The sequence below is a fragment of the Rhinatrema bivittatum genome, chromosome 4 (assembly GCF_901001135.1).
Source record: "Rhinatrema bivittatum chromosome 4, aRhiBiv1.1, whole genome shotgun sequence".
Lineage (NCBI taxonomy): Eukaryota > Metazoa > Chordata > Amphibia > Gymnophiona > Rhinatrematidae > Rhinatrema > Rhinatrema bivittatum.
In genome coordinates this window covers 74,512,298-74,535,842 of record NC_042618.1, presented here as the reverse complement: position 1 = coordinate 74,535,842, position 23,545 = coordinate 74,512,298, and the positions used below count along the sequence as shown (strand labels likewise).

General features: G+C 43.4%; 1 protein-coding gene across 3 annotated transcripts in view; it reads right to left on the bottom strand.

The window, feature by feature from the left end:
- The window catches only part of CDKL1 (cyclin dependent kinase like 1), a 58,782-nt gene that overhangs the window by 25,665 nt on the left and 9,572 nt on the right, over nucleotides 1-23,545 (bottom strand). For all 3 annotated transcript variants that reach the window (XM_029598359.1, XM_029598358.1, XM_029598357.1), the window contains 2 exons: nucleotides 13,245-13,366; nucleotides 3,474-3,546 (listed from right to left, as the gene is read on the bottom strand). In XM_029598359.1, the coding sequence (XP_029454219.1) occupies nucleotides 3,474-3,546; nucleotides 13,245-13,366 (195 nt within the window). The remainder of the gene's footprint in view (nucleotides 1-3,473; nucleotides 3,547-13,244; nucleotides 13,367-23,545) is intronic.

Below are 23,545 nucleotides of genomic sequence, written 5' to 3'. Positions count from 1 at the left end.
TCCAAGCTGAAAAGTCCTACCCTCTTTAGTCTTTCCTCATAGGGGAGCTGTTCCATTCCCTTTATTATTTTGGTTGTCCTTCTCTTTACCTTTTCCATCGCAACTATATCTTTTTTTAGATGCAGCGACCAGAATTGTACACAGTATTCAAGGTTCGGTCTCACCATGGAGTGATACAGAGGCATTATGACATTTTCCGTTTTATTCACCATTTCTAATAATTCCCTACATTCTGTTTGCTTTTTTGACTGCCGCAGCACACTGCACCGACGATTTCAATGTGTTATCCACTATGACACCTAGATCTCTTTCTTGGGTTGTAGCACCTAATATGGATCCTAACATTGTGTAACTATAGCATGGGTTATTTTTCCCTATATGCTTCACTTTGCACTTATCCACATTAAATTTCATCTGCCATTTGGATGCCTAATTTTCCAGTCTCAGAAGGACTTCCTGCAATTTATCACAATCTGCTTGTGATTTAACTACTCTGAACAATTTTGTATCATCTGCAAATTTGATTATCTCACTCATCATATTTCTTTCCAGATCATTTATAAATATATTGAAAAGTAAGGGTCCCAATACAGATCCCTGAGGCACTCCACTGTCCACCCCCTTCCACTGAGAGAATTGTCCATTTAATCCTACTCTCTGTTTCCTGTCTTTTAGCCAGTTTGCAATCCACGAAAGGACATCGCCACCTATCCCATCACTCTTTACTTTTCCTAGAAGCCTCTCATGAAGAACTTTGTAAAACGCCTTCCGAAAATCCAAATACACTACATCTACCAGTTCACATGTTTATTAACTCCTTCAAAAAAGTGAAGCAGATTTGTGAGGCAAGACTTGCCCTGGGTAAAGCCATGCTGACTGTGTTCCATTAAACCTGAAGAGGTTGCTTTTTGCAGACACATCATCAGTGGAGGAATAAAATGAGACTGGAGCAACTAGACAGGTGTGACCCAAGAATGTGAATTGCTAAAACAGCACTTGGCAGATTGCCCAGCACAGAATAACTTTTACCTTATTTATGGGGCGAGAAGTTAAGTGAGCTGTGACTGCCCACCTTCTCCCCCACCCCTAATAATGAGCTATCAGAAAGCCCCATATGGGGGAGAGCAGACTGGGATGCAGCACCTGGAGACGCAGGACCACAAAATTATCCAAAGAAGAATTTTGTTTCCTTATTTAGGTGTTCTTATACATCCTTGCAAAGTTCATCACCATAGCAGAATTTTGAGTTAGATATTCTCAAATATTGCTTTATATCAATAAGACAGACAAACTAAATTTCTCCCATCTAGCAGGGCTGTTGGAGGAGATATTCTCCTGCTCTGAGAGGGAGGAAAGGTGGCGATTCCTGTCGGGCAGAGAGGGGCACTGAGAGCAAGTCACAAAGCAGACTTCCCTCCAGGCCAGCAAGGATTTAACAATAATATAATACTTCCATTACTACTTATTTTTATAGGGGTACTGGATGTACACAGCACTGTACAATGGTGATAAGCATTCAGGCACGATAATTCCCTGCCTCAGAGATCTTACAATCTAAGGGGCCGATGCAATATTAAATGCGGAAAGCGGGAGCTGAAAAGTCACGTGTGCATGGCGCCCGCAAGGGGGGAGCCAATCAATAAACAAATTAGGGGGTCGCACTAGCAAGGAGGCGCTAGGGTCTCTTGCGCAACCTTAGCGCCTCCTTGCTAACGTGATCCCACGGATTCCGGCGATCTGCCGGTTATGAAAACCGAAGCCGAGCATATCAGCGTCAGTCTTCAAAGCGGCCGGCAGAGGGTTTTTTTTCTTTTAACTTTTAAAAAAGTACAGAAAAGCAGTTTTTTCTGCTTTTCTGTACTTTTTTTTCAATGCGCTCAGCTATTAACGCCTGCTCCAGGCAGGTGTTAATAGCTGAGCAATAAATGTGTCTCTGAGAAGCACATTTATTTTTTTGCATTTGGAGTGAATGAGTAATAGCCTCATTCACAAGCATTTGCATGTGATGAGCACTAACTCCCCCTATTGCATTAGGGCGTGGATTAGCGCCTATGTAACCCGCGTCCGACTGTGGGTTATACAATGTGCTCAGCTGAGCGCACTGTATTGCATCGGCCCCTAAGTGGATACCTGAAGTCACATGAGGCATCTGGGATTTGAATCCTGGCTTCCCTGGTGCTCAGCCCATTGCTCTAAGAACTAGGCCACTCTCCCAGCATCCCTGGGGAATGCCATCCAGAGGAGAAAGGGTTTATAAGGAGAAAAAATGGGTTAAAAGAAAATTTAAAATTCAGCATACCCATAGCATTACTGATTAATATTTTTAAACGACAGTCACATTTAACCCCACATCTCGGATCCCTGCTTGCTCCTTCCCCCGCTTCCTCTGCAGTTATCATTCCCAGGGCACATTCCAAGGGCTGCTCTGGCTGGTTCCAGCGTGAGGCAAGGGGGAGGTGAGAGTGGGAAGGAGAACTACATAAGCTAAAGGCAAGTGAAACACTCTGAGAGGTAGAACTGTCAACCCCAAAACACAACAGTTAGGCACAGATGCACTAAGAGAGTTCCCTTTGCTCTGTCTATGGGGGAAATGCTCAAATTAAAAAACCAAGGCAGTTCCTTTCCTCTGCTTTCCACCACACACAAAACAAGAGAAATAAAAAGTAAATAAATGCAATGAATTTAAGCTCACTCTGTCATTCTTTTACTTGTTTTATTTTGAAAATGTATATTCTGCTGCTTCCAAAGCTGCAGTTCAGCACAGATTACAAATCAACATTTAAAAATTTAAAATACACATTCACAGACAACATGAAACATACATCAGTGCCAAATGTTCTCATCTGTGCATGTATACATGCCCTCTACTTACTGATCCATGCAGCACAGGGGAGCTTCGTTTACTATGGATTGCCTCTGCTTTACAGGAAAAATGCGAAAAGTGTACCCAGCCCAAGGATGGGAATGGAAACTCATAAAGGTAGATTTAAGGCAGAAGTACCCCCGTTAATCAATTCACTACACTTACAAATGTAATAGCACAAGATTAAGTCACTATCTGGGATCAGGAGGTGTCTCAGTCACACCCTGAGATCTGGAAAAAGTCCTTAAAGTAGGCAGAGAAGTGAAGAACAGTGCATTGCTGGAGACTACTGGAGTCATCTGTGTACTTTCACACACGTTCTTAGAAGTGGCTTTGTTAGCCCCACTGTGTACAAACAGACAGATCATGTATAACAGGTACTCACCCCCATTCATTGGCATAAAACATCTGGAACAACTGGTAACACTCAGTGAGACCCTAATGCAGCCAGTCAAGTCACCAATAACCACAAGGAAATTTAAGAACTGACTTCCTCTAATGTTGTGAAATGTTAACAATTCTGTGGAATGAAATAGCCTCCCAGAATGCCCCATCACTGGCTCCCTAACCCACAAGCAGAGTATGACTGATGTACAGTTAAAGTGCTTACATTGTGCTTATGACAGAAGTTAACTGCTTGGAGTGTCTGCCAAGTTATACTCTTCACCAGATGCTCTGGTACCCTGGAGAAAAAGCATAATTAATTAATTGGATTAAAAGTGAGTTAACACTGGTTACAACAGCAGGGACTGCTCCCAGAGAAGTGAATTGTCAAGAGGAGTTACACGTGTAAAAGTAGCAGTTTTCAAAAGCTGTTTTATACTTGTAAACACTTTTGAAAATGGCCTCCATAGTGTGGAGGTCCTTCCTGAGGTTGCACTTCCACCCTGAAGAGCAGCTGCTTCAATGCTTTCCCGTCACAGGAGGACAAGATTGGAAGCTTCCGACTGAAACAGCATTTCATTTCAGCCTGGCTGACAGGAGGCTTAGCTAGGCTGAAATGTCTCCTTGCAGAAGTATCTGTCATGCAGCACTATACACCCTTCTGGAGGGATTTTTCGTAAACGGATGTGTTTCTCCCTAAATTTGTAGAAAACGCAGCCTAGGAATATGCAGGTCCCTCCCCAGCCACACGCTAGCCTGCTATCATCCAGGAGTTCTGGACTCTCATAGTCTCAGCAGTGGGTTGGAGGGGAGCTGGAAGGTTTGCCTTAGTCATGAGAACCCTCCCAAAATACCGTCCTGCTAAACCTTTGTTTTCTCTTTTGGAAGGGTGTATAAGGCTACATTTTAGCACCATTCACTCCAAGATAGCATTTTCTCTGCAGCTGACTTCGGGCCAGGTCAGCCTGAAATGCTGCTTCAAGTGCGGGCATCAAAGCAGTGGTTGTGTGAAAGGGGTTCTTGAGCAGAACGAGCCTTACCGCAGGGCAGGAGGCAGCAGCACGTCAGCCTCTTTCACTTTCCTTGGCTTCAGCATGGAATGGAAGTGGCAGTAGTGTCAGAGTGATGACTTGATCTTTTTTGCCGTACTACACCCTAGTACAGGGGGTTTCCCCAAACCTGTCCAGGTTTCAGGATATCCACAATGAATATGCAGGAGATAAATCTGGCATACACTAAAGACCCAGCATAGGCAAATATCTCCTGCATATTCATTGCGGATATCCTGGAAACCTGATTGGCTGCGGGGTTCTCGGGTCAGGTTTGGGAAGCCCTGGGAAAATGGAAAGGTTGAGACAGATCTGATGATTTATAGCGAGTCCATCCTTAAGAAAATGCCATACTGGGTCAGACCAAGGGTCCATCAAGCCCAGCATCCTGTTTCCAACAGTGGCCAATCCAGGCCATAAGAACCTGGCAAGTACCCAAAAATTAAATCTATTCCATGTAACCATTGCTAATGGCAGTGTCTATTCTCTAAGTGAACTTAATAGCAGGTAATGGACATTGCAAAGTAATTTTTTATTTGTATATACAACTTTCCTAGCAGTTAACAGGAATAATTTGGAATCTTTTATCTTAATCTGTTCTTTACTTATGGGCACATGGGCTACTTTTGCTTTTATTAGAACCTCTCTATTGGGATGCTCCAACTCCTGCTTTTTTTTTTAGTATCCTTCGAAGATACCTCCCTCCGAACCATGCACTGCTGAGTGTCTGCCGGCTTTCCCCATGTTCTAATTTAAAAGCTGCTCTAACTTGATGAAGTCTTTCCACTATGCAAAAAAAAAAGATCAGCCCTTGGTTATGGCAGGCGCTATCCGCAGGCTTTTCAGCAGTCTGCCAGCTTTCTGGTTTTATGAGATTCTGGCAGCATGTTGAAGATTAATATTCTGGTTACATCCCATTAACCTGTGCTGTTTTAATATTTCTGGAGAAAATTCCTGCTCACGTGACACTTTCAGTACCTGCAACGTGAGAAAACTGCGACTTCTCCATTAGCGCTGTGAGCTGCCACAGTGTCTGTCTGACCTGCTTCAAAACAAACTCAGCCACTGCTGGCAACAGCCTAGCCATGTCCAGCCTGGGTTTCTAAGGAATGGGACTGCCCTGACGGTTAGGGTTTTATACCCTGTGAAATATTCCTTTGCTTCTACTTTCTATCTGGGGACACGACTCTCCCACTTCCCAACTGTCGCCCCTGGACTGGCAGTGCCAGCATCAGATAAACCTACTGCGCAAAAGGCATATTGAGAGCAACATATTACGGCACCAGATAGGTCAGGTTGCTAGAGGCAACCAGAAGACGGCCAAACTCAAATATCTTCATTCAGTCAGTAAGCTGGGTGACAATGCAATCCACAACACCCACCGGGAATTCACATGGCTCGTATATCCGCAGGCCACTAAGTGCCCCCTCTGTTTCTCACACACACACACACACACACACACACACACACACACACACAGCACGAGTGCAGCAATAATGCGGATGAAAGTTTAATGATAACCTTTCCAGAGAAAGAGGGCTCTCCCACGTAACCTTATAAAGGAAAAACATGGCGGCTATCCAGTGAGAGAGACTTTTCTCAAGCAATAAAACAGCATGCCAGAGCCGTATCCTCTCAGCAAGGCACACAGAAAAGGCATAGGAGAGAAATGAACAAAAGACCTTGCAATAAATTCCTTCCCTGAAACCATAAACTGCATACTTCACAATAATGAGAAGGCCAAGGAAGGTCTTGGATTTCCATCTCTTTCCTTAAAAGTCACTGCAAACCCTAGTTCATTAATAAACCTCAGATGGACTCAGATATAAACCAAAATGAATCATTTTAATTCATTATTATTCTCTGTAATTAAACTAGACAGGGCCCCCGATTTCTGTTTTAACATCATACAAAGCGTTTTCTCCCTTTCCTAATCAACCAAGTCTAGACATGCAGCAAACCCATAGAGCTGCTGATGTAAACTAATAATTTCTCTGGCAGTGACATTTACAGCACCCAGCTGCTCCCTGCCTCCTAGCAGAATCACTTCTGCAGCACATAAGATGCTATTCATTAGGACAACCCGCCCCACAGACGAGACCTTTATCCCGAAACAAACGGCTGCAGCTATTTCATCAGTGGCCCATGAATTACAATCTCCTCATCGCCGCTCTCTTCTGCTGGGTCACTCTCCAAATCATTTCTTCAGCCTGTCCACAGTTTGTGAAGCGTGTTAACATGCACTTGATGGAAGAGAAGTACCTTGGAGAGCTGTCAGTTCTGACCGCTGCACAGTACTGGATTGGTTTCCATGAATGTTCCTGGTGTGAAGTACTTTTGTCTCATGTGCAACACCCAGGAAGACAAGGGTTGGGCCGAGTTCATGACCCAAAATGTCTCCGTTTCCAGGAAAATACACTACTACCTGCACCACAAAAGGGACACTAAATTCCTGGAAATAATATTTCCCTCATTCTGTGCCAGTTGATAACAAAAAAGATATCTTGCAGAGTTAAAGGGGGATGGGGGGAATTTCCCAGCTCTCGCTCACATAATTTGAGAAGGGATTTGACAAACAACTCATGCAATTTTCTGCTCGCCCCTCCTTCCCTCCAATCCCTGCGGCAGTAATGCACAGATGAGTACCCTGGGTCACATGCAGCAGGTGAGTCTTATGTTATGTTCAGCCTGCTCCAGGTGGACTTTGCATGTCAATCACATCAGGACCTAGCTGGCAAAGACCAGATCAGAGCATTAACTCTGCTCAACTCAACCAATGTTCTAAAGAATGTGATTATCATATGTCCTTGACCAGAATTAATTGCTAGGGTCAGACTGCAGGCATGGTCAAAAGTCTTGCAAAGTTATCGCACATCGTTAAGCAGGCACAATTATTTTTTGCACAAGTTTTATCCTAGTAACAAGATTTATGCCTTGGGAAAAACCAGAGCAGAATTGTGCAAAACAAGGATTTTGATATTTGGGGGTATTTTGTGTGTTTTTTTCCTTTACAGCATAGTGAAAATTGAGCTAATTTTTGTATGAATCTTAAATTTGCCATGAATGCTAAATTAATTGCATATATATATATATTACCTGCAGTTTTGCAGTATTTTTCACATAATCCTTTAATCCAGCTCCTAAATCTGAATTGGGGTAGATTACACATTAATCCCTTTCTGAGTGCGCCAATTTTTTATCTGCTTCATGAGGGAAGTTCCATGGATATGTACAAGAAATGTGTCACCAAAAAAAGCTCAAATTCTGCAAGTAATTCAAGTTCTAATATCTCAATATCAATAAAAAAATAAAGATCTTGGTCATTTAATTCAAGAAATGTAAATAAGGCACACATATCTACTTTGAAGTTAATATATATGTAGGACCGTCATTTTATCAGCTAATACTCAACACGGTATGAAGATTGATACTGGTCCACTTTTATGACTTTTTAAAAACGTTTTAAGTGGAATGCATATAAAATAAACATTAAGTTGAAGAATCTCCCTTGGAAAGATATAGTCAAACTCTACAAGACTTTACATGACTGCAAGCGCACACTTCTCAGTAATTTTTGGACTTTTGTGGATGCTGGCCTTTCCAAGGGAGATTCTCCAACTTAATGTTGTTTGTTTTATATGTATTTCATTTAAAAAAATTTTTAAAAGTCATAAAAGTGGACCAGTATCAATCATCATACCCTATTGAGTATTAGCTGATAATATATATGTAGGACTGCCATTTTAACATCAAAGTAGATGTGTGCCTTATTTAAATTTATTGAATTAAATGACCAAGATCTTTATTTTTGTATTGAGATCAAGGAATGTGTCATCCATAGCCGATATAGCTAGATACTGGTTGTTTTTAGTTGTCTTTTGGCAACCAAGGTTTTCTCAACCATATGAGAAAAACTGAAAGTATCCTTCTGTCCAGAGCAGAGGATGAAGGAGAAAGCGCTTGCCGCTTTCCCTGTCAAAAGCCAGTGTCTGTCTACCTGCCATCTCCCATAAAAAGGAATCTGACTTCATAAAATCTCTCTTTGACCAATCTGTTTTTATATTTGCGGAAGGCCCTGGTGTGCAACTTTTCTTAGCACACTCACTTGGAGGACGTATGGGGCTAAAGCAGTGATTTTTGCCTTGGCACTGACAGACTTCAAAATGACATATGTTCTGCTTCCTAGCCATTTAGTTCATCTGTAAGTTAGCTATTTGAAGATAGCTCATTAGATGAAATGGGCATGAGATCCTCTACATTTTATGGTTGAGTGGATAGACAGGTAGAAGGCAATTATCCTGTATTAGTCATAGATAGGGACTTTCATTTTCAATTTGTATCTTACCCAGGAATGTGTCGGTGTTTATTATAACAAGAACAAAAGCAAGAGAAATCATTGGGAAAAAAATGACCTGCCATTTTCCCAGGTAAATATCTTGTTTGTTGTTATTGTATTAAACACTGATAAATTCTGGGGAAAAATAACATAAAAACTGAAAACAAAAAGGTCCCTAGTCATAGAATAGGGCTATTGAACTTTTACTGCTATTATGATTTATTATTATTATTATTATTATTATTATTATGGGGATGCTGTGATTTGTTTTGTTTAAATGTAATACATATTTGTAATAGTATTTTATGAAATTGTACTTCACTTTGATGTGATAAAAATGGAAAATCAAGTTTTAAATAATAATAATGGCATATATGTTCAATTTTTACAGTTCTCTTTTTAAGCACAGATGGAAAATGTTAAATTTAGGACACTTATATTTTGTGAACTTTACAGAATTGTTTCCCGATAGTTGAATACGAGCGATAAGAGCGCACCTCTAACAAGTCACCTCCTCCCTTTCCCTTCCTCTGGCGCCTTTTATTAAGGTTGCACACTTATATGGGCCTATTAAAAATTCCACAAAAACATGCACTTTGCAGATAGGCTTTCACTGCTGGTAGAAGCTGAGCATTTGTGCAGCAAGCTTTTCTTTAGGGAGCCATGACCCAGTTTACTTAGCATTCAGTGGACCATGGGGATAGGGGTTTTTTTTTATGACTAAGGACACGATGTAGACAGAATGGGAGAAAAGCCTTGGCACATCAGACCATAACAGATGTCTTTCTTTCCTTTACCTTGAGTTAAAGGGTTTAATGCTAGAATAGGGCAGAGGCATAGGGTCATCCATGTGCCATGCACCACCCAGGTCCTATCAGCCACACAAACTCAAAGACCTGCCGGTGCTTCAGCAACTGCTTTGCATCTTACATGCATAAAACCATCTGCACCAGGTGCTGGTTTTCACCACGGCTTTCTTTATTTTTCAGTTCAGGCCTCATGAGCTTTTTGGAGTAATTCGCCTGACTTTTGTGCCTGCACCTCTGGCAGGGCCTTGTTCTCAGCAGCTCTGCGCTGTTACAGCCTTCCAGGGCTTAGACAATGAGGTCAAGTTCTTTATGAAGGGGGAGCGTAAGACAAGCCACAGCCGCCAATTCATGGACTGCTCGCCCCCCTTCCCTCTTCCCTGCGCAAGCCGCAGTCATCGGCGATAGAAATGTCTAACAAACTGTATAATACTTCTCCTTTTGAGTTTCTCCTTTCTACTTGAAAATTCCCGTAACCTTTTCCTTGCTATGAGTCCCTGTCTGCAGCCCCCTTTCCTCCTGATGGGTTGGGCTTGGTTTGTAAAGAAATGCTGCTGAAGCCTTGTGGAGAGGAAGCCTCAGGGAGAGAGACTGCCGCAGAGAGGATGAGAGACAGCTGCAGACTAGGGCTGGGAGAGGAGAGACGGACAGCGGGGAAGTGACAAGAGACAGGCAGGTGACAGACAAATGGGGAAAGATTATTTTATTTGGCCTTGAAGAGTGCCAGGTTATTTCATTTCTGTTTTGTAAATTGTTTTTAATGTTTTAGGTGTAATAACAGACCCTGGATGCGTGACAGTACTTTCCTTATGTTCTCTCTATATCCTGTAGCACTCAGCAAATAGCTTTTTTTTTTTTATGAGCTTTGCCATTTAGGAGCTGAAGTGGGTGTTGTGTACACTGTAGCTTTTGGATCTCCTACCAGTCCCTGCTCCATGCAGCTCCATGAAGTTCATAATCCAAACCTGGGCTGTTTGCAACAAATCTACTGAAACCCCTCAACATCCCCAGGGCCCAGGCTTCCCCGAGCCGTCTCTCTTTTGGCAAGAGGAGAGGCACTGATCCCTTGCTATCTTGTCCATTGCTGTCAAAATGGTGCTGCCTCAGCACTGCTTCACACTTTGACTTCTGTGTGGTCCGAGTGGGAGGTGGTGGTGTTGAGTTGGCTTATATGATTGACAGTGATGAGCAGGCTAACCGGAAGTAAGAGCCTCGTCTCCTGCCTGTGAAAGGATAAAGGAGGCTCATGAAGGCCTAGGGTTGTCAAGTGGTCTTCCAGCCTCCTTTATTGTATTAGGGAAGGGGCGGGGAGTAGGGTTTGAGCAGGGGCAGCAGAAGGACAGCAGGGTCTGGGCAGCCTTGTGGTGTCAGGTGAAATTGCAAAGAGGCTAGAGCAGAGTCCCTCTCATGCAGGTTGGCACATCAGCTTTTTTCATCCCCCCTTCCTGGTGTCATTAACTTTCTCAAAACTATGTAGCTGTGAACAAAATTAACATATTTTTGTACATATGAGAATATGGGCTCAGTAGCTCAATATTCCCCCTCATTCAAATAATTAGCATGCACTTAATTAATGTTTAAGCCACATGGCAACAGCAAATGTTCTGGTCCACCACCTACTTAAGCAGTCCTCCCGTGCCTATGTCATGGGGGGAGTTATTGCATATCCAGCATCAGCCCTGCCCACTCCTCTTGCGGAAGCTACAGTCAACAAGGAGAACAACAGCCGGCCTCTGTTTACTCAGGACCTCAATTAATCAATCTTCAACAGGGCCATTCATCTCATGTACCACCGATAAAAATGATTTATCAAAGTAATGCTGAACATTTCCATGGCACCAAGTCCTGATGAATAAGCCATGCAAATAAATGTAAGGAGTATCATTTACATTGTCCAAAGAACAAACAGAATAATGGTGAACGCTTTCTTCTCCCTGTTCGCATAACTCCTCGGGACTTGCTCATGGCCGTTTCACAAGGCGCATTCTCCCTTACTGAGACTCCTAGAAGGGGTGGCCCAGAAACTGACATAAACTATGCAGGCTACTAGATGAGGGGGGGGGGGGGGGTCTCATTATCCTGGCATGCAGTTAGTAATCTTTTACTGGATACCTTCCTTCTGATCTCTCAGATATGTGACTGAATATACACCTTCTGAACTGGCATGTCATGTGGTAGGACTCTGGACTGTCCTTCCTGTTTGTAGAGCCTTTAAAAATAAACAATTAAAAGTTTATTAAAAAAAAAATAACTTCACTTTGGTAGTCCCCCGATCACTCAATGATGAGACAAAGTTTCATATACAGACTGGTCCAAGTGTCCCCGTATTGCTGCTATGGATTTATTTTCAACATTGGGGATAGAGTGGAAAGAGGACAGGGAGGATGGCCCCCTGCTGCTGGTCTAACCTGCAAAACCCATATTATTTCAGCCATTTCCCGGAATTCTCCAATCATTTGCCTTAAGGTGACAACCTTTGGTTTGCAGAGACCTAGGACTGACTTGGGAATATAACTGTGTTTCTTCTGCTCATCACATATATCACAGCCAGGGAATCTCTGAGGCTCCCTGAGCCCATCTCCATTAACAAAGCTGTTGTATGGCACATGGGCAGAGCAGGCGGTGCCACAAGGAGCCAGGTCTTAGAGCCAAAGAAGAGCCAGAGACGCAGTGAAAGCCCCGCTGGTCTCTCTTCCACATTTTTAAACAAACAGGACGGGCACGGAGACTCACATGAACTTCTCACAGTGGACCAGCTCCCTTTATCTACGAGTACAGGAGAAGGGCAAAGACTCTGTGGTGTGGGCAGCTGGATGGCTTAAGTTGCCTTGGCTGCGCATGTGCCTGCCGGAGCTGCTCGCAACCTTCAATCAGCCACGTCCAGTGCTCAGTGCATGCACTTCCTCTCTCACTAAACCCGAGGATATGACAGAGGCTGGAAGGAGTGCAAGGAGGCAGCTCAGGAAGGAAAAGAAGAGGAGGTGCTGTGTATAATATGTGCACCCAACAAACTGGGGGGAGGGCAGCTATTAATTCTCATATCCAAGGCTCATGGTGTAGCTGGGAAGGAGACGCAGGCTCTCTGAAAGGAGCTTCCGCATGTTTACGAGCCACCGGTGGCATCTCGCTGCCAGATGCTGAGGGCAGAATCCAGCTGTTGGACTCTTTTTTTTAATGGCACATCTGTTGGCACACTAGTTGAGAAACACTGTCCCAGAGGGCAATTTTGAATAGCCCGCAGCGATGCAAGGCACAGAAACGCTTTTGTACCTGCGACCCTTACAGCTGATTTTCAAAGGGAAACCACCCAAGCAGCTGCAAGGTAGGTACACGCAAAGTGGCCACAAACATTTATGCCTGATGTTTCTGAAGGCGATCGAGTGGAGACAGAACTGCACACTCAGTCTTGAAAATCAAATCCTTGTGAATTGTTTTCCTTCCCCGGCCTGACCCTCTCATCTCCCCATCCCTTCCCCTCCCCCCATTTCCACTGCCCCCCAGATACGCTTCTTTTTATTCCAGAAAAAGGTCAGTGTGCCGTAAAAAGCCCAGACATATTCTGAAGTGCTATGGGGCGGGCGGGGACCACAATATTCAATCAGGGCAATTTACCCAGGAAACCCTTTCAAACCTGTAGTCCTTGTGCCATTCCAAGCCTTCCTATGAAGTTAAAAAAAAATGCACTCAAGTGCACTGCATTATCTGTACAGACTGAGATTAGGGATCTTAGCAGGTAGAATTTCATATAGCACATTGCAGCCTTTGAAGGAAAAATATAATCAACTAAAAAGCTTCCTGCAACTCACCCTCGCTGATACCTGTCCAGCTCGTGAAGAACTGTGTGATCGCAGTATTCAAACACCAAGTGCAGCTTCCGCTTTCTTCTGAAGACTTCAAGGAGATTGACAAGGTTGGGATGCTTAAGTTGCTGAAAAAATAGAACAGCATTTGTATTTGGATTAGTACCAATATTAATATTGCACCTTCCTGTAACCAATATCAAAGGAGGCGCGGCTCTTGGTCATAGCAAAGTTCTACTCTGTCGTTCTGGCCTGTACGATAATAAAGCTGAAGATCAGGGTAGTGTTAGGCTGTGTGTGACCTGAGCGTGGCAAGGAGAGGGTGCAGGAGCTGGGCTTAGGCAAACCAGGCTAGTGGAAGTGCAGTGCAATAGCAGTTGCACAGGGAAGTTCTCCACCTCCAGGGAACATTGGTAGCGATCCATTAGAGAAGATTGTTTTGGAAGAGGAGAGGAACCTACGTGAGAAAAAACCTGGCTTTTCCTCAGCACCTAAGTGTGAAAATGGCAGTAGATCTATGGTCTCCCCCTGTCCCATCCTCTTCTTTTCACCCGGCACCGATTGGGTGTCCTTCAAACATAGCCATCTGGTGCGTCCAAGCAGGACACAAAGATAAGGCGAGGAAGATGAGGAATAAGGGCCTGACACCCGGTTCTGATTAATTTAATTGCACCCTTGCTTCCTTCTGACATGGAAAATTGTCCCTAAAGCTCCCCACCTTTGATCTGTTAATGGCTGGCTTCCTACTTGCAATAAATTCTAATTTTTCCGCAGTTAGGAATAGACGACTGATTTTATCTATGTGAGCCAACTTGTCTAGTTGTTTGCTTTGAGAGCTTGTGCTCTTCTCGGTTTTCTTGACTGAAAATCAACCTGACACAGTCCAGTTTAGTCTGAGGTAGAGATGTCTTTCGGTGAACACTTTCATGCTTATTAAGAACATAAGAACCTAAGAAATTGCCATGCTGGGTCAGACCAAGGGTCCATCAAGCCCAGCATCCTGTTTCCAACAGAGGCCAAAACCAGGCCACAAGAACCTGGCAATTACCCAAACACTAAGAAGATCCCATGCTACTGATACAATTAATAGCAGTGGCTATTCCCCAAGTAAACCTGATTAATAGCAGGAAGGTTACAGCATCTCAGCTCCTGTAGCAGTAGTTTCTCATTTGACGGGACAGGAGGCAGACATCTGGAGACAAGGTCAGAGCTTAAATGGGTGGGAAAACTCGGAAGAAGCAATGCTTCAAAAAGTGCAGGGGAGAGTTCTGGGAATGAGTAGAGCCCTGCAGCCTTATTCGCCACTACAGTCTCATCTGCTGAATCTGCTCTAATGTAACTTTCCTGAGTCAAATGATGGGAACGTCTGCAGGCCTGCGGTCGTAGCAATTTTACCTCGGGCTGCAAAACAGGTGTTTGGGCTTGCTCAGGGGACACTCGGGTCCATCGGTGAAGATTAACAACTTTGCACAGCTCTGCCCTTTCTCGGGCTAGAGGCCTCGCTGAGCTGAGACCATCCTTAGTTGGTTTCTCTGCGTTTGATCCAGCTGTGTTATTGTGGCTGGCGGGATAAGAATGGGGAGGAGCACAGTATGCACATTCATCCTTTTTATTCTAAAGCCCAGACAGCGTCAGGCTGAGACTTGGCAGAAAATCAGTTCAATATCTCTCTACCCTTTCATCCTGGAATAAAACCTAAAACTTTTTATTTCAACCACCTCTATTTAAAAAAAAAAAAAAAAGTACCCAGAAATGGAGTATTGTGCTCAATCAAATAAAATCACACATCGGGGCAGTAAAATTCTCACTGAATTCAGGGTAGCCCTCTGTTAATATGTTATAAAAATGACGATATTGAAGTATCATCTTCCCCAATCCTGTGGTTTTCTAAGTGTAATACACTAGGACTAGGCATGTGGTGAAGTAGATGTATTTTACCGCATTTTCTGGGTGAATGTAAGGCAGGAGGCTTGTATGCACATGAGGCATGTAAGGCCAAATTTATTTAGTCAGAGTCCCTAGGTTGCAGGAGGAGCAGAGCAGGGAAGGGGTAGGGTGGGAAGTGCCACGGTGAAAGGGGTGCCCCTTCCCCTGCAGGCAAGCCTCTTTTTAAGTGCCACTAAACGTTAGAAATGGCACCTGACCCTTTAAAGGTACAGGAGTGGTCCAGCAGCACTAGAGTACTAGAGAATGACTGCTAGCCCACTTTTGCACCTTTAAAATGAAGAGGACAGACATGACAATGCAGCATTTAAGAAAGTGGGCCACCCAGCTGAGGAAGGGGTGCCCCGTCCACCAATTCCCTTAGGCATGGGTATTCATTGCCTGGTGTGAAATCTGGACCTGAGGGCTTGGAATAAAATCTGATTTTCTCCAACCTCAGTAAGGGGTTTACTGCTTGCACAGTTATAGTGTAACCCTTGGGTGGGAAAACCCAGATATTGAACACAAAGGTTCACAATCTAAGTGTGGACCCATTTGCAAAGTTTTGCAAAGGTGGCAATCCTGAACCTATGGCTGGTTAGGTGTGCCTCCAGGAAAGGGTTGGAAAACATTGGCTTGTGAGGACAAAGCCAACATGGATTTAGCCAAGGGAATCTGCTACATTTCTTTTGAAGGGGTGAATAAACATGTGGATAGAGGTGAGCCAACTGATATAGTGTAATCTGGATTTTCAGAAAGCATTTGACAAAATACCTCATGAGAGACTCTTGAGGAAATTAAAAAGTCAGGAGCGAGGAGGCTGTAAAGGAATGTATATCAAGACCCACTTAAAAGACCAGGACCAGACATTTAGCTTGGTCCAGCTTAAGACACAGCCCAGAAGGGAATCCTGGTCCTAGGGCATTTCCCTGAGTAGGGGATTAAGAGTACAGAAACAGAAGGGAACAGAGAGGCCCTGGGATGGATAAAGGCTAATATCCTGCTGAGACTGTGAACATTGGAAGTCTTGATGTATGCTGCTGAGGTAAGTAGGCTGTTTCTGTTCTTGTTCTGCTTCACTGTGAATAACGCATTTTCTGTGGAGAAAGATTGGAGTCCAGACTGTTCTGTCCTCCAGCTAGCTCCTTTCTAAAACCTAAGATCGCTTGCTTGACATCACAGAAGCAATGTTCTATTGTGTATTGAGAACTGGTTAAACAATAGAAAACAGACAGTAGGGCTAAATGGTTCATTTTTTTTTTTCAAAATGGGATCTGTATTGAGACCACTGTGAGGTGATCAGATTTGCTGATGATACAAAATTATTCAAAGTTGTTAAATCACAGGAGGATTGTGAGAAATTGCAAGAGGACCTTGCAAAACTGGGAGACTGGGCTTGCACATGATCGATGAGATTTAATGTGGACAAGTGCACAGTGATGCATGCAAGGAAGAGCAACCCAATTATTGCTAGGTATCATTGTAAAGAATACTTTGAAATCCTCTGTTCAGTGGGACGTAGCAACCAAGAAAGCAAATACAATGTTAGCAATTATTAGGAAAGGAATGGAGAATAAAACAGAGATTTATCATAATGCCTCTGTATTGCTCCATTGTGAGACTGCACTTTGAGTACTGTGTACAATTCTGGTCACCACATCTAAAAAAATGATAGACAAGAACTAGAAAAGGTACAGAGAAGGGAGATCAAAATGATAAAGGGGATGAAATGATTCCCCTATGAGGAAAGGCTAGAGAGGGTCTTCAGTTTTTGGAAAAGATGGCTGAGGTGAGATATGACAGAGGTCTATAAAATAATAACTGAAGAGGAATAGGTAAACATGAGTTGTTTATTCTTTCAAACAGTACAAAGACTAGGGGACACGTGATGAAGTTACTAGGTAATGTATTTAAGAGAAATTTAAAAAGTAGTTTTTTACTCAACACATAATTAAATGTTGGAATTCGTTGCTGGAGGATGTGATAAAAGCTGTTACGCTAGCTGGGTTGAACTTTGGACAAGTTCCTGGAATAAAAGTCCATAAACCATTAGTAAGATGAACTTGGGGAAATTCACTGCTTATCCCCGATATAAGCAGCATGGAATCATCAACCTTTTGGGATTCAGCCAGGTTCTTGTGAATTGGATTGGCCACTGTTGGAAACAGTATACTGAGCTTGATGGACCTTTGGTCTAACCCAGTATGGCAAATCTTATGTTCTTCTGACCCCAAACTATGAAGGAAACACTCAGGGGTCAGTGCTACTTGTTTTTGGCGTCCTATGCAAACAATTATTATGCCGCCCCCATCCCTCACCCAGTGGATTATAATGGAGCCATTCATGGACTTCTCTTTTTTCCTATCAATAACTTTATGTCTGAACATCATTTACAGATACAATAAGGCTACCAGATTTCAGATGGGAACATTTGGAACACCTCTTCCTTGTAGTGCTAATGGGCAAATAGCACATTTGTTGTGAGGAGGGATTATCTAGTGGATTGTCCTTATGGCCTCTTCTGACTTTGGCTCCTGGCGGGTTGGATCTGCCGAGTGGCTACGCAGCCTCCTCTTGATATCTGCTGTCGGCCCCAGGAGGCCCTGCTGCCTCCTCTGCAGTTTGGTTGCCTGCAGGTTGGGATCCACTAGATGGCCCACAAGCCGCCACCCTGTCGAAAGCATTGCCCTGTGTAAGTGCACAGCTTGCATAGTGGGTTGCCCTGGCCCCAGAAGTACTAGGCCCAAAAGTGGTCTTGAAGAAACAATGAAAGTTTTTTTTTATTGCCCCTGGAGAGTACATCAGCACCATTCATCCATGTCAAGCCTCCCTGCACACTCTGCTTCTGTAGGAGTTGTACTGGAGGGCTACTCTGAACAAAATAAACAAGCTTTCATAAAAATCCCATCTCTTACACAAGTTGACTAATTAAGGAGAGAAGAGATAGAGAAAGAAAGTAAATACAGCATTTTGTGAAGCCCTTTGATGATGCAGCTACTTTAAGCTGACTGTAGGGTAGCAGTGCAAAATCAGAAAAACAAATGGTTATAGCTGAATCAGCATAAACATAAGGTCAGCAGAGTTTCTATTAGTTTTATTACTGTCTCAGTATCTACTATTGAGGTCAACAATTGGCATTTTGCTGCCCAGATATCTTACAATACAGGTATGAAAGTTTCTTTACATTGGACAATGCTACTCATATGCCTACACATAACTGATCCTTGATTTGAGAGATGCAAACCTTGAATATTATTGTACTATGCACTGAAAGTACAGTCATTACACATCCTACAGTTAAAGTGCTGGCTGGTCATTGGGCTGGTGGGGGTGTATAGCTCTATGAAATGATAAATATATAACAATGTATACTCTTGCAGAGGCACATAACTTTTTCAGTCCCCTATTTTCTACTCTTTTCTTATATGCACCTTCCCCAGGTGACACAGGAACCTTTGATAGCATAGGGGATGGAGCAGAAACTCCTCCTAGACTTGGCCCTCAGCATACTTCTATGGCCAAGATGACACAGACGTTGTAGTCATCTTTCCTTCAGCTCTAGAGTTCAAGTGCATTTGCCTCTACTGTGAACCAAAGCCCCATCACCCCATCAGACAGAACACACGAGGCCTCCTGTGCCATAGCACGCAGTACCAAGGCTTAAACCATGAGCCTAAGCCAGAAAGAGTGGAATGGAGAAGTAGCTTAGTGGTTAGACTAGAGGATTGGGAAATCAGGGTTCAAATCCTACCTCTCCCTCTGATGTTCCTTTGACTGTAAGCCCCCCTGGGTCAGAGAGCTACCACTGTACCTGATGGCAACTCACATAGAGCTCAGAAGAAGATACTCAGACAAAGCTAGAAGTTTGATTTGTGTAGTTCTTGTTTATGTAGATGCATTGTAAGGAATTTCCCTCATAAATAAACCTTTCCTGGTTTTGAAGTCAGTCAGATGAAAGAAGAGGATACAGCTGGTAATGGAGCACTCACATATGTTTGTAGAGGTGGGACTGCGATACCTCGAAGGGGAGCAGAAGGCAGAGAGATGTCTTGAGGAAAAGACAGTGAGAGTAAAAGTACATTAACTCTGGATGAAGGGGTAAGAGTAGCTGGGAACACATCAGATCACAAACATCTATTTCTCTGGGATTTTTCTATTTTCCCCATTTCCCTCATATCCTGACCTCTGGCTGGGCAATAGAAAGCCCAAAGCCACTGGATACGCTGACTCAGACACTGCAGCAGAAATAGCTATGGCCACAACAGATCGGGCCTATGGCTGCCCAACCCCAGTGGAATTTGAGAGACCAGCCAGGGATGAGAATGGAAACTCTTCTCAGAAAAATGGAGTCCACAAATGACCCAGAAGCCTTCCTTATTATATTTGAGTGGGTAGCAGAGGCAGCGGCATGGCCCAAGATACCATGAGCCCTCTGACTGGCACCTTGTTTAAATGGTAAGGCCCAAGCGGCCTACAGGGCACTGAATGTGGTATGTGCCCAAGTTTATGATGATATAAAAGCAGATAGTGAGACCTCACTCCAGAGATATACTAATGCCATTTCCGCAGCCTCGAATTCTCACCTGGGACCCGACCCTGAACCACAGCTCAGCGAGTGTGGAATTGTTAATGGCAATGGCTAAAGCAGGATGAGTGAAGAGGTCCAAAGGTAGCTGAAAAAGCTGTGTTTGGAACAGAGGATTTATCTAGGTCCAGAACTTCCTGAAATAGATGACCTGGGGGAGAAGTGCATGGGGAAAAGCAAAGAAGTGACAGGTACAAGTCCTTATATGGAATTTTGGAGATGTATTTTCCATCATTCCAGGTTAGATAAATCTTGTATCACATTCTATAAGCACTGAACAGGGGAAAATTGCTCTGTCGTGGCCATACCAACTTGAGAAGCCAAAGTGAAGAAGGTGCTAAAGCATTGGGGAGGAGTAAAGATGTGCTTGAGCAAGTCTGATTGTTATGGCGCCCAAATCAAATGGAAGCTGTCTATTCTGTATTGATTTCTGGTGGATTAATGCCATCTTGCAATTTGATGCCTATTCAGTGCCTCAGGTAGATGATTTGTTAGGAAGACTAAATACATTACCACCCTTTATTTAACAATGGGACACTGACAGTTTCCCAGAGAAAGACAGCTTTCATGACACCTCCCATTTGGATTAATTTGGGCTGAGGCACTGTTTCAATGGCTTATGGATATCATAATACAACCACATCAAGAATATGCAGCAGCATACCTAGACAATATCATGATACGCACTCTGGATTAGGACACCCATCTATAGAAAGTAGAAGCTGTCCTTACAGCATTGAGAGAGGCAGGCCTAACTCCAAGTGCACCCTAGCTGAAAAAGAAACCCAGTATTTAGGCTATATTGTAGGAAACACTACTGTCAAAGATCCAAGCTACTTCAGATATTTTAGTACCTTTAACCAAGAAAACGATACAAGACTTCCTGGGTCTAACTTATATTATTGGAAGTTTATTCAAAACTATAGACATTGCTATACTATTCACCAATCAAGTAAGGAAGGTTGGCTTGAACCAAATACAATGGTTGCAAGAATAAGAACACGCCTTTATGAAACTTTAACAGGTTATATAAGGAGCCAGTCTTATATAATGTAGACTTTGATTGTGTATTCATTCTACTGACAGATGCTTCAGACATGGCCTAAGAGAAGTCCTATCACATGAAGTCAAATGGGAGGAACACCTCATTCAATATTTAAAGTAGAAAATTCTTTCCTAGAGAGAAGAATTACTCTAATAGAGAAGGCACGCCTTGCAATAAAGTGAAGACACTTAAATATTATTTATAGGTCTGATCCTTTATCCAAGTACTAGTTCATAATCCACTACAACGGATGAATACATATGACTTCCGGGTGAGACACAGTCCAGGGAATAACAACATGAATGCAAATGTACTCTCTAGAGAAGGGGAAAGAGAATTGAAAGATCAGGCTCCTGATAAATGTTAAAAAGTATTCTTTATGAATCAGAAGGTTATATGATAAAGTTTACACGCCATACAACCCAGACACTTGAGGATATGCCAGGTAGACTCCCGAGGTGAAAGTGAAAGATTTTAAAAGAAGGGTTAATTTTAAAGAAGCAAAAGACCCAGGGAGTTGCAGTCCAAGGATGAGAGTGGGTCCTGACTTCAAACCATGGCCCAGAAGGGGAAGGGAAAAGGGGAACGATAAGAAACAGGAGACACCTGGGAAACAGAGTCCTGGGCCTTCAACAGCACTTTTTCCAGCCAAGACAACCCAATTCTCCACCGTACTCTAAAGGTTCTGTACATCTAATTTTCTGCTGCTTAAAACAGTAAAGGTAAGAGGCAATGGAAAAAGCTTTGAAAAACCCTAAGTCTAGAAGTACAGGTCTGTTTCTTCCTTTGGGTGCAAGAATCCCAGTTCAAATTCCACATTCCCATACGGTTTTCTGGAGCTCAAGTAGGGTCTGCAGTATGGCAGCAGGTAGGGAAAATGGGTAGATGGAATGGGCCTTATGACCTTTATCTGCCTCCTAGTCCATGTTATTATGATGCCCTCCCATCATGGAATAAGCAGAAGAAGCAAAAAGCCTGAAATTCAGGGCATTATTTCTTAAACTAAGCTGCCAAAGAATCACGTAAGAGAAGCGAATGTGAGTTACTGCAGCTCTTCTCTTTGTAAGGCTGCAGAAGAGTTGGAGGATTTAACACTATTCCCAGATTTAACTGAATTTGAGGATCACCCAGATGGAGCCCAGCTTTCTGGGCCCTTTGCTCATACATCCTCACGTCTGATCTTCTTTTATCAGCATCCCTGGCAAACCTTGGCTGGTTACAAAGCCCTTGCTTACAAAATATTTACTAATGTAGAAAGCTTGTGAATAAGCTGGTGCACTTTTCAGTGGCAAACACCATCTTATCCACTCAAATATTTGTTTGGTTAGGCCAAGCAATTTCCTAATCAGTAAACAGCCTCTGTTACTATATACAGTGGAAAGAAAACAAAACAAATCAAGCAGCAATACTTGGACAGGTCTTCACATGTAAAATCAACAACAGGTCCAACCATAAATCTACACAGAGCAACAATGTGGGGTGGGGTGGAGTGTTTTGGTCAAGGCAAGGAAAGGAAGTCAAATTACTCATGTTGGGACAATTGGCCATTATTTTCATAACGCCATCATCTCTCATTCAAATGCAACCACTGTATGCAGCAACCTCATCGCCACCGACGACAATGAATCCTGATCTCTAATACTTTTGCAGGAATGGGAAACGTGTCGCTGGTGTTTAGTTTTACAGTAAGAACGGCAAAGGCTTTTTACAAACACGGGGACCCAGTCGGTCAAAGGTTTCTGCCAATTCTGAGCTTTAAGGAGAGGATTAGGCCCTAGGCTGGGGCAAAATACTCCAGTGTTTCTCTCCTGGAGTAAAACTACCCACATGCAGTATGTAGCAAGCATCAAGCCTCACCCATTGTTCCCTGCTTTAACTTCTTGCTAAAGAAGAAAGGGGAAGAAGGGGTCTGTCAGATAGCAAGAAAGAAGAGAGCATCAAACAGAGCCATTTACAAAAAAAAGCCAAACTGTACAATTGCTGCAGGAGTACAGAATGCCTCTAGGAAGAGGGAGAATTCAATGTCAAAGTTTCTGGTTGGATATTTAAAATTTGAAAGAGCTGCTAATTGCCCATAAGCACACGTAATTACAGTATTGATGGCTCCTTAACACAGATGTTTGTTGTCAAAATGGGTGTGAGTGGGGGGGGGGGGGGGGGGAATGAATCATTAAACTAGTGTGGGGATCTTGTAAGTTTTAAATGACTTTTTTTTCATATAGAACATTTTTATTTTTCACCCGAAAGTTTCTTTCTGCTCCTAGCTCAGTCGGGGCTGGGCTCTGGCGACATAAGCCCCACATTCACATTTACCTGGAGATTCCCCGCCCCATTTCACATCCCCTTCTAACTTGCTTTAGGCCGGTCATGGCGGCGATAGCCCTTGGCCAGGGCCGTGCACTGGGACCATTTCTGGGGACTGCACGCGTAGTGGTGGGAGGGGGGGGGGCGGATTCCCGCCGCTAGGGGTCAGCACTACGCGCGATGGCCGAGGCTTCCTGCCCCCCCCCTCCCCCTTCAGAGGCTGTGAACGCTGATCCAGGGAGTGGAAAACCTGAGCTGGAAATCAGGGCCAGCTTCACTGCCCCTGAGCCAACCCCAAACCATTTTAATTGTACTATATTGAACAATTTAAAAACAAAAAAAGAAGCAAAAGTGGGTCCGTGATTATCCCGAGACTTTACTGAGCTTCCGTGAGATGGTCCTACAGAAATTCTGGAGATTATCAAAAGGGCGGTGGCTAAAATATGAATC